The 11,664-nt window shown below is 43.7% G+C and overlaps 1 protein-coding gene across 1 annotated transcript in view; it reads right to left on the reverse strand.

Moving 5' to 3' along the window:
* Positions 1–10,844, reverse strand: part of LOC143283845 (uncharacterized) — a 27,271-nt gene extending 16,427 nt beyond the window's left edge. Inside the window, exons 1-6 of the mRNA XM_076590221.1 lie at positions 10,805–10,844; positions 8,289–8,384; positions 4,342–4,509; positions 2,504–2,712; positions 1,347–1,454; positions 173–266 (exon numbers count right to left, since the gene is read on the reverse strand). Of these exons, the coding sequence (XP_076446336.1) occupies positions 173–266; positions 1,347–1,454; positions 2,504–2,712; positions 4,342–4,509; positions 8,289–8,384; positions 10,805–10,844 (715 nt within the window). The remainder of the gene's footprint in view (positions 1–172; positions 267–1,346; positions 1,455–2,503; positions 2,713–4,341; positions 4,510–8,288; positions 8,385–10,804) is intronic.
* Positions 10,845–11,664: the final 820 nt, after the last annotated feature.

Here is an 11,664-nt window from a genome sequence, read left to right on the forward strand (position 1 = left end):
AACAACAATAACGAATAAGTGACAGGAAAAATCATTATCAAAAATAGCGACAAAAACATAAACAGACAACAACGACAACAACAGCACTTTGAGACAACGACAATAACAGCAACAGAAACAACAAAAGCAGCAGCAGCAGCAGCAGCAGCAGCAGCAGCAAGGAACAACTGACCGGACAGGTCCAGAGTTCGCAGAACCTTGGAGTCACAAATGGAGGGGACCAGGGTGTCCAGTCCCTCGCCACTCAGCTGGTTGTCTGAAAGCACCTGCAACAGTGTGTTGTGGTGTGTTGTATGTTGTGTTGAGTTGTGTTGTGTTGTGTTGTATTGTATTGCTTTGTGTTGTGTTGTGTTGTGTTGTACTGCATTGTGTTGTGTTGTACTGTCTTTTCCGATCCCTATCCATTCATCATGTTGTTGGAGAGAACATGGAACAGTGTGTTGTGTTGTATTGTGTTGTGTTGTATTATGTTGTGCTGTGTTTTCAAATCCCTCTCCATGTATCATGTTGTCTGAAAGCACCTGCAACAGTGTATTGTAGTGTGCTTTATAATTTATTGTATTGTATTGTATTGTATTGTACTGTATTGTATTGTCCAGTCCCTCTCTTCTCAGCTGGTTGTCTGAAAGAACCTGTAACAGTGTGTTGTGTTGTTGTATTGTATTGTATTGTATTGTGTTGTACTGTGTTTTCAAATCCCTCACCACTTGTCATGTTGTCTGAAAGCGCCTTTAACAGTGTATTGTATTGTATTGTGTTGTATTGTATTGTATTGTCTCTCTCTTCTCAGCTGGTTGTCTGAAAGCAACTGCAACAGTGTATTGTGTTGTATTGTATTGTATTTGTATTGTATTGTATTGTATTACGTTGTACTGTGCTTTCCAAACCCTCTCCACTCATCCATCATGTTTGTCTGAAAGCATCTTTAACAGTGTATTATATTGAGCTTTATTGCATTGCATTGCATTGCGTTGTGTTGTGTTGTGTTGTGTTGTGTTGTGTTGTGTTGTGTTGTGTTGTGTATTCCAGTTGCTCTTTACTCATGTTGTCTGAAAACACCTTTAACAGTGTATTACATTATGTTGTATTGTGTTGTATTGTATTGCATTAAATTGTAGCAACTAGTAAGATGCGTCTTGCTGTTAAGTATGGCTTTGCCTCACAAAGTGAAAACCCTTATATAAAAAGAGAAAAAGAAAGAAAAAAAAACAACAACAAAAAACAAAACAACACAAACAAACAAACAAACAAAAAAAAAAACCGAAAAAAAACAAACAAGAACAACAACAACAACAAAAAACCCGAGCTGAAACGTTTGAACAGTTAAACAAGCTGTGAATACTTACCAGATTGGTCAGAAAACGGTTGCCTTTGAGTAGCTGAGACAGATACTCCGCTTCCTGCTTGCGAAACGTGTTACCGGAAATGTCCAGCTGTGCCAGTTCCGTGTCCATCTGTCATCACCATGGTTTAACAGGTCAAGGTGACGTGAAGGCCACAAACAGCAATCGTATAAAGCTAACGCCCATTCACAGATAAATTGTGAAAACTACCTTTTTATGTGCAGTATCTACTCATGAGAATGGTCATGTTAAAAAAAAAAAAAAAGCTGGAAAAGATATTCCAGCGTGGATCCTAATTGTTCCTGCGTCTGTCATATAATACTCCTGTTTTATGACATCAGACTGTCAGCGAAAATAAAGTCTGATCGATATCTATCTATCTTTATATATATGTGTGTGTGTACACACACACACACACACACACACACACACACATATATATATATATATATAATATTCTAAGCACCTTGATATTTATCTTATCTAACACATGACACAATGTCTTTTGTTGCTGTTGTTACTTCTGTCGCTGAGACTTGATTAAACAAGTGTGACAATTATAACGAGAACTGCTGTTGCTGTTTCCTCGCTGCTGCTGCTACAACTACTGCTGCTGCTGCGTCTGCTGCTACTACTACTACTACTACTACTGCTGTTGCTGCTACTACTGATGCTGCTACTGCTACAAGTTCCACAATGTCCCACACCCTTCCCTTCCACTCCCACCCCCTCCACAGACACATGAAAACAACTGACCACTAGGAAGGAGACGACAGATTTTAGTTACTGTAAGGTCATGGCCACAGTTTGGACGACGACAGAGACAACAGCAGCCACCACTACTACTGCTACTGCTGCTGCTCTTGCTCCTGCTGCTACTTCTACCACTACTGCTGCCGCTACTGCTGCTGTGCTGTTGCTACACGTTCCATAGTATCCCACCCCTTTCCCCTCCACACAGACATGAAAGCAACTGACCACCAGGGCGATGACGACAGCTTTCAGTTCCTGCGGGGGCAGAGCCACAATACAGAGGATGACGGAGACGATAATAACAACAATTCCTACCACTGCTGCTGCTACTGCTACAAATTCCACAATGTCCCCCCCGTCCCCCGGCTCCCCACCTCACCTACCCCCTCCCCCAACCCCAGCCCAACCTCCAACCCGAAGCGGAAACAACTGACCACCAGGACAGTGACGACAGCTTTCAGATCCAGGGAAGACAGGGCCACATTTTGGAGGCTGACCGAGGGCTGGCCGACCTGCTTGAGAAGCGCGGAGCAGGGCACCACCTTGAGCGACTGGCACAGCTTCTTGTAGCGCTGCTGCAGCAGGGCCACGTGCGAGGCGTACGTGTCGGGACTCACTGCAAGCACGTGCACTACGTTGCGTGTGTGTTCTTGGTCTTGCACTCAATGACACTGTGTATTGTATTGTATTGTATTCCAATAATGTTATTCAAGTCAGCATACAATTGTATCATATCGCATTGTATCATATCGCATACGTGCATTTCGTAACAGCCCTGAGATGGCCTAAACGGTCGGTTGGGCTCTAAACAACATGAATTGAATTGAATTGAATACGTGCATTTCGTTGCGTGTGTTGGTCTTGCACTCACGACATTGTTGAGCAGGACAGCATCCAGGTGTATTGTATTGTATTGTATTCACATACGAAGTCATCGCCAACAACAACAACATGACAACATGTATTGTATCTAATCTTGTCACACCAGATTTCTGTGTGTAAAATTCGGGCTGCTTTCCATAGGGAAAGCCCCTCGCTCCTATGCCTCGCCACCCTTTTTTCTGCCCTGTAACTGTATTTGTTTTTTTCTTCCCATACAGAATTTTACCATGGACAACCATTTTCTTACCGCGTTATTATTTTTTCATTAATTTGCTTTACGTCCGCTGTGTACACGATCCACACGAGACCTCGGTTTATCGTCTCAACCGAATGACTAGCGGCCAGACCGCCACTCAAGTTCTTGTGGCGGGGGAGAAAATATTGATAGTGTGGGATTCGAACCTGTGCGCTCATATTCTCTCGCTTCCTCGGCGGATGTGTTACAACAAGGCCACCATTCCATTCATGCGCGCACGCAAGCACATACATACGCGCTATCACGCACAAACACAAACGCCCATATTTTCACTTGCACTTACGCGCGCTTTTTTGTTTTGTTTGTGAATGTATGTCTTAGTTTTGCATATGTTTACCTCTACAATAAAATACCAACACACACACACACACACACACACACACACACACACACACACAAACAAAACAAACAGCGACATGTATGAAAAACAACAACTGAGAGTGGCAATGAGGATGGCAATGAGGATGTCGGTAAAACAATTGGTCGAAGCGGTGGCAGCGAATCGTTTTCTAGGATGACGATGGTTACACACATTAAGATTTCATCTCCCCTTCTCTCTTCATCAAATATCTTCTACGTTTTGTAAATGTCACTTCAACGAAAGGCAAAACTCCTCGAAACGTTGTATCAAAAATAATCCCTTATAATAATAACGATAATGATAATGATACTACCAGTGCTGCTGCTGCTACTACCACTACTGCTGCTGCTGTTGTAGCTGCTGCTGCTGCTGTTGCTACTACTACTACTTCTGTTGCTAACTCAAGTAGCGCTTACTCTGCGGATCAGACCAAAACGTGTTTTACGAAATATGATGCACATGTGAGTCACAGAAGGAAAAAAACAACAACTATATACCACTCTCTCGAGAAACGGAAAACAACGTCACAGTACATACACTCACATACGCCCCCTCCCCTTCCTCCCCATAAATCTCTCTCTCCTCACACACACACACACACACACACACACAGACATAGCATACCAGCACACACACACACACTAACATTCACTCACACGCACAACATCATCATATCTTACACCCATTGACTCAAAACACGGGTTTCGTTCGTCTGTCTAAAATCATGAAATTCAACGCAGACTCACCCGTTTTGCTGTCATAATCGAACTCGGCATCCAAGTCAAAGCCGACCCGCGAAGGCGCATTGGTAGACGCCCTGTAGGTGTTAGTTGTAGAAAGGTACACAGCCTTCGTCTCGTACTCCGCTTCTGCCCTCGATGCGGCGCCCGAGTTTTCGCCCAGGTCTAGAGACTCTGTATGAAGGATCCGCGGGGTTTTGACGACATTTTGACGTTGTAGTATTCCAAGCGAATCGGCCATAGTTTTTTTTTTGTTTTTTTTTTACTTGGAAGACGAGTCTCTTAGTTGTGGAGGGCCTTTGTTCCTAAGGAGGAATATATGATTATACAATGTTTAAATGGCGATGAGACTGAAATGAGATTTTGCCTTGTTTTGATGTGTGTGTGTGTGTGTGTGTGTGTGTGTGTGTGTGTGTATGTGATGTGTCTGCGTGCGTGCGTGCGCCTGTGTGTGTGTGTGCCTGCGTGTGTGTGTGTGTCTGTATGTGATGTGTGTGTGTGTGTGTGTGTGTGTGAATTCAAGACATAAAATACAAAACAAACAGACCCCCCCCCCCCCCGCGTTATTATTACTTAAAAAATCATGTAGGCCTATAACAATCAATTCATTTAATAGTGTCATGCACATTTTGTCGATTAACACCACCCGAATTCTTCTCATGGGACTTTACCCTCACCATATAGCCTCAGGCTACTTTTTTCGCATTTAACATTCCGTTAGACTTTTGATGATAAGTGTATTTGTTTTAACACACATGTTTCTTTTTATACTTTTTTATGAGGCCAGAATATAATGAGATAAAGGTAAACGTGACTACTGCTGTTCTCCTTCTTCAGTCGGGAACTGAAACTTACTAATCTTCTCCTTCTGCAACCAGACAAGCACTTGGAGGCGCGCGCGCGCGTACACACACACACACACACACACACACACACAGCACTTCGCAATAGCAATGCTGCAACACATCAGTAGTCAGGCCTGACCCCGCCACATCCTCATAACACGTACGATTTGGTGCAGCATGCAGCATGCTCTAATAAACAGCCTAGCAGTCCTTGCAGGGCGTTGACTATGTCCCGGAGAACGCGTGACAGCGCAATCGTACATCCTGTGATGAAGGCATGCATACAGAGCTTGACTGGTGGCGAGTGTCAGCCTGCCTCCCACAATCTCTGCCTCCCACTTCCTCCCTGCCTGTTCTTTGCAGTTTCTTAGTATGTTGGTTTGTCCTCGTCGTGAGCATCAGCATGTTGTTGTTGTTTATTGTATCCGTTTCTTCTTGTTTGTTTCTGTTGTTGTTATTCGTTTGCGGGCGTCATTATCATTATTATTAATATTGTCATCATTACTATAATCATCAATACTATAATCAGTTGTAGTATGCCTAGTAGCAGTAACGGCAGCAGCAGCAGCATTATCATTATCACATCATCATCAGTGTTATTTGTAGTGGTGTTAGTATTGTCGTCGATGTCTTCATCAAACCATCACGTTGTATTGCATCCACTGATTAGAGGCGACATGTGTACAGGTCGATCCCTCAAACACCTGCTCACTTTCGATCCGTTCGATAACAATGAACTGGTTTTTCCACCCGCATCTGATGATATCGCTTCAGCTCTGCACAAACAGGTCTGCCTCCTCTAAAGAAAACATCAATGCGCGTGATTTACCTGCTAATGTGTTGTGTATATTCAAGTAAGCATGTGCGCTGATATGTTGTGTGTGTGTGTATGTGTGTGTGTGTGTGTCTACGTGTGTGCGTGCGTGCGCGCGTGTGTGTACGTTTGTTGTGTTTGGGCACGTGCATGCATGCGTGCGTGCGTGCGTGTGTTTGTGTGTGCGTGCGTATGTGTGTGTGTGTGTGCACGCGCGTGCGCGTGTGTGTGTGCGTGTGTGTGTTTGTGTGTGTGTGTGTGTGTGTGTGTATGTATGCGCGTCTGTGTGTGTGTGTGTGTTGCTGTGTGTGGGCACGTGAGTGCACGCGTGCGTGTGTACGTGTGTTTGTTTATGTGTGTGTGTGTGTGTGAGCGTGCGCATGTACAAACACTTATGCACGAATCTCTAAATTCCTGAATATATGTTTGTACTCATGCCATCCCTTCCATTATTCTTGTGGACCCTGTACCCTTTGTAATCAAGCCCGGTACCTTTCTAGATAATCTACGGCACACAGTCCTTGGGGGGGAAAAAAACAGTACTCTCACTTTGCTCGGAAATATAATGATAGGAAAAAGCAGACAGAAATCACAGTAAAGTCTTGAAGAGTAATTGAAAAAAAAAGCAACTGGACACATAGTAATGCTGCGAAAAGAAATGTCAGAAAGAACGAGAAAAGAAATAACAAAGCTAGAGGAAAATATAGCGGAAACATAATGTGTGTCTTTCAGGTTAATTTTTGTCCCGTTGTGTGCTTTCTGAGGAAAAAAAAGATGATTTGCGAGAACATGACGAAAACTTAAGAAAAAAGGCACTGAAAACAAATGCTAAATTATTTAATCTGCAAGCTTTCACAAATGTTTGAAAATAGCAAGACATTGTCAACAGCATCTTCCAACGATCTTTCATAGAGGCTTTGTTATAGAGAAGGATTCAGATTCTCTGAACGGTGGGAGTAATACATCTCGTCAATGCAGACTGGCATCCCCCTACCGCCACCCCCAATATAATGTCTCTCCTTCTACTCGCATCCCAATGCAGGCGGATTATGTATAAGATCTCGTTGGAGAGAGAGAGAGAGAGAGAGAGAGAGACGCTTTGACGTTTTCCTGTCATTGCCTGCACAGTCATCATTAGAGGGGGATACACATGCATTTTTAGGGAGAAGAGAGAGGTGGAGGACAGACAACCCTCCCTAACACACAGACAGTTGTTCCAGTATACTGCCCTGGCCCATGGGTTGTACAGTACCAGTTTCTGACAGCCTAAGTTCCTGTTAAGTACAAGACTAATCTGATAATCTAATCTGTGTATGTGTGCACGTGTGTGGTCACCACATCGGCTCAGGATAATCTCTTTTGAACTGGATCATTGCAGAACACAGACTCCCCTGCAGTGTGCATGTCGGCTGCATAAGAAGAGGTGGTGGTATGAGGATGGAGAGAGAGGGGGGACAGAGGGAGAGAGAGAGAGAGAGGGACAGACAGACAGACAGAAAGTAAGAGAGATAAGCTGTTACTACTCTCTCCAACTCACCTGTTCATTCAAAAAATTGTATCCTGATATCTGCCCTTCACTCCATTTCTTAATCTCTACCTGTTTGTCTATCTGACTGCTTGTCTCTCCCTTTCTGTCTCTCTCTCTTTCACAGGATCTTTAATCTGTAATATGCTTCATATAAAATTTTATCAATCTCACATACTAACAAATCAACCTGTAAAATTATTGTAAGAGCGGACATTAGTCTTGAAAAATTGCCTGAATGTCAAGAAAATTACATAGAGGAAGACAGACAGACAAACAAACATAGAGAGAGAGAGAGACAGAGAGGGACACACAAAGAGACACACAATCAAAGATAGACGGTCAGATAGATAGATAGATAGACAGATACATAAGAGAGAGAGAGAGAGAGAGAGAGAGAGAGCATATAATTAAGTGTATAATTATGCGTGCATGTGCGCGCGCGGAGAAAACAAATCGAAAGAGAGAGAGAGAGAGAGAGAGAGAGAGAGACAGACAGACAGACAGACAGAGACAGAGATAGAAACAGAGCATTTAGATAATCTTTATCCAGAGGTAACGTGATGAACAAAACCAACAAAATATTACCCTGTTGATGTGGAACTCAAAGCTACGACGACACCACACAAGGAGCTGAATGAATCACCACAGCTGGCTCACACAAACTTTCCTGGCAAAAAACGAAACCACCCCAATCTTGTCAACCAAGGCAGTGGTAGCAGGAAGGTACACGCGTGTCCTCGTGCCAAGGGTGCTTATGACCCATGACGGTTTCGGAAACACAAATCCCCGTAATTCCTCAGAGCCGCTGATCCTTTGGCATCCGCTATTGCCAACAGCTTCACTGACAACCATGTCGTGCCCTCTGCATGGTCACAGTCATGAAAGCACTAGAGACGTGAGTTCTTTTCTCGGGGTCCTCAAAACCCTCGTGACGGTTTTGGAAAAGAAATCCACTGGAAGTTTCCCAACGTTCTTTAATCTTTTGGCATCAGCTGAAAAATCAACGCTAGTATTAACCGTCCTCGTGTCAGTTATTAGGGATATGGGGAGCTGAAAAGACTTGATATTTTGGTACAGCAGACACACGTTGGTACAGGTGGCGAACACTCACTGCTTTATGCTTTCCTACAAAAGGTTAACTCCCCTCTTTATAGTCCTCTCTATGTGCAGTCAGTGTAGGACACTACCGCATTTGTCGCACAGTCGCCCCCCTCTCCCTCCCCTACTACATCCGCCCCCCACCCCTCACTCCCCAAGTCCGACGAACGAGAGAGGTGGTGGAGTGCCGATTGCGACAGAATCAGTGACACGGTTTTCTTGTCATGTCTTGTCTTGTGGGCTTATGTCGTGACCTCTATTTCCTTACCACAAATACGAACAATTTTATAATTCTTTTCCTTAATTCCAATTCACACCCATGAAAAACGAGAATCAAGTCATTTTTTTCTTTTATTTTCTTCTGCGCTATCTTCCACACATTTATAGTGGCAGGCCTGTTACCCCACGCACGCCGCTAATTTCGAATCATTTTGTCGCGGTCCAAGAGCCAGAAGTCCATCGAGATCTCTCATTGATGCCCATCTACTTGTACAGCAATATTGTCAAAACTGCTGACAGATACCCCCCACCACACACACACACACACCACCCCTTAAAAAAAAAAGAAGAAAATGTGATGTAGTTTTACTTGATTAGTATTCTAAGATCTGATAGAAAAGAAGAGACTCACGTAGGCTTCAAGAAAATGAAGAAACGACATGATCAAGAGCTAATACCAGACCATAAACACTCGACTGACTGTCCAGTTCGGTATACCAACACCACGGTCACCCACTGCTCAGCACAAAACATACCACGTCATATGGAAAGACCCCCCATCCCGATCCCCCACGCTACCCCTTTCCCCTGACACTTTTATCACAGACGAGACAAGAGCATCGATACCGTTAGTCTTCCACGCCACATAAAAATATGCCTTAAAAAAGGATAAAAGACATTAATTTTAGGGAAAAGGAAGAAAACGAAAGGAGAAAAATGACATAAACAAAAAGGAAACGTAGTTTTACACGATTCTCTGTAGCTAAAACAGAAGTTGGTGGCGGAGAGTCGCCGTAGGAAAAAGTAGAAAAGCTCGTACACTACTGTCTGAAGCTAACACAAAAAATTGACCGCCAAAAGAAATCCAGATCATAGGCAGCCTGTGGACATGGATGGCCGCACCGGCATCAACAGTCAGTACTCCTGAACAAAGAGAGAGAGAGTGTGTGTGTGTGACCTTTGAAGGGCTGATCTCTGCTTTCTCCACACACACCCCCCCCCCCTCCACTGGTTGTACAGTCGACTGCGCGAGAGGTGGTGGAGATCGAGGCGATTGCAACAGAATCAATGACACGGTTGACAGGATTAGCTGCTTTGCTCTCTCTCTCTCTCTCTCTCTCTCTCTCCCTGTGTGTTTCTCCAGAGAGGTTCTATTGCAGTGACCCGATTGCTAAGGTCACAAATCTCGGTGGCGGTCACTTTATGGCGGTAATGTCCACCGTCAATTGACACGCCGAAATAAGTGTGCTGTTGTGTCCTCGTGTCTGTATATCGACTCGTCTGAACATCCGTCGGTCTGCCTGTATGTAAGTGTTATGCGTGTGTGTGTGTGTGTGCATGTTGAGAGAATGAAAGCTTTATTCCAAAACGCCATCACACACAATAAAAACTTTTCAAAAATATCACCGCAGAGAAAAGAATATTCAAAAGCGTCACCACAGAGAATAAAACTATCAAAAGCTGTCACCGCAGAGAATGAAAATATCAAAAACTGTCACCACAGAGAATAAAAACTATTCACAAACGTCACCACAGAGAATAAAACTATCAAAAGCTGTCACCGCAGAGAATGAAAATATCAAAAACTGTCACCACAGAGAATAAAAACTATTCACAAACGTCACCACAGAGAATAAAAACTGTTCAAAGCTGTCACCACAGAGAATGAAAATATCAAAAACTGTCACCACAGAGAATAAAAACTATTCACAAACGTCACCACAGAGAATAAAAACTGTTCAAAGCGTCATCACAGATAATAAAACTCGACTCAAAAGCGTCATCACAGAGAATGTATCTCAATTCAAAATGTCAACCCAAAGCGTTTCTTGTTCTCTCTTTTCTGTCATTCAGATCCTCTCTAACTCAACCCCCCCTATTTATCTCACTGTGTGTGTGTGTGTGTGTGTGTGTGCACGCACACACACACACACTCTCTCTCTCTCTTTGTTCAGGAGTACTGACTGTTGATGCCGGTGCGGCCATCCATGTCCACAGGCTGCATATTATCTGGATTTCTTTTGGCGGTCAATTTTTGTGTGTGTTTGTGCGCGCGCGTTTGTGTGTGTGTGTATGTGTGTGTGTGTGTGTGTGTGTGTGTGTGTGTGTGCGCGCGCGCGTGTGTGTGTATGTATGTGTGTGTGTGTGTGTGTGTGTGTGTGTGTGGGCGCGCGCGTGCTTCAAGAACGAAAATGTAAGTCTTTAAGATTTTAGACTTCAGAAACGCCGACTTAGTTCCCTTTATGAACCCACACTGGCGGCTTTACAGGACATGTGTGGCACTGAGGTGTGAGTGGAATATATGTCCAGGGGTGTGGTGCGTGGGGTGGGGGGTGGGGGGTTCAGATGACCCGCTAATAGCATGATGGTCAACGTTAAACGGAACATAGCATGGATGGATAATTCTGCCGTTCAGTACGAATTAAAAGGGATAAAACATTTAGAATTCAACTGTGCCATTAAACGGAATAAAGCATTTAATGAATAACTGTGCCATTAAACGATGTAAAGTACATAAAGAATACCTGTGCCATTAAACGGAATAAAGCATTTAAAGAATAATTGTGTCCATAATTATACGCTACACAACATCTGCTATGCAGATGCCTGACAGCAGCAGAACACAAGCGCTAGTCAACCTTTGAGGGCATACGTACAGGTATATATTTGTATACTTATTGGAGTGGATTTCCTCTGCAAAAATTTGCCAGAGGACTTCATATGTTACCATGGGTTCTCTTTCAGTGCGTCAAGTGCATGCTGCGTACGGGACCTGGTATTTGTATTTGTATCTGTATTTCTTTTTATCACAACAGATTTCTCTG

This window comes from Babylonia areolata, chromosome 7 (genome assembly GCF_041734735.1).
Source record: "Babylonia areolata isolate BAREFJ2019XMU chromosome 7, ASM4173473v1, whole genome shotgun sequence".
NCBI lineage: Eukaryota > Metazoa > Mollusca > Gastropoda > Neogastropoda > Buccinidae > Babylonia > Babylonia areolata.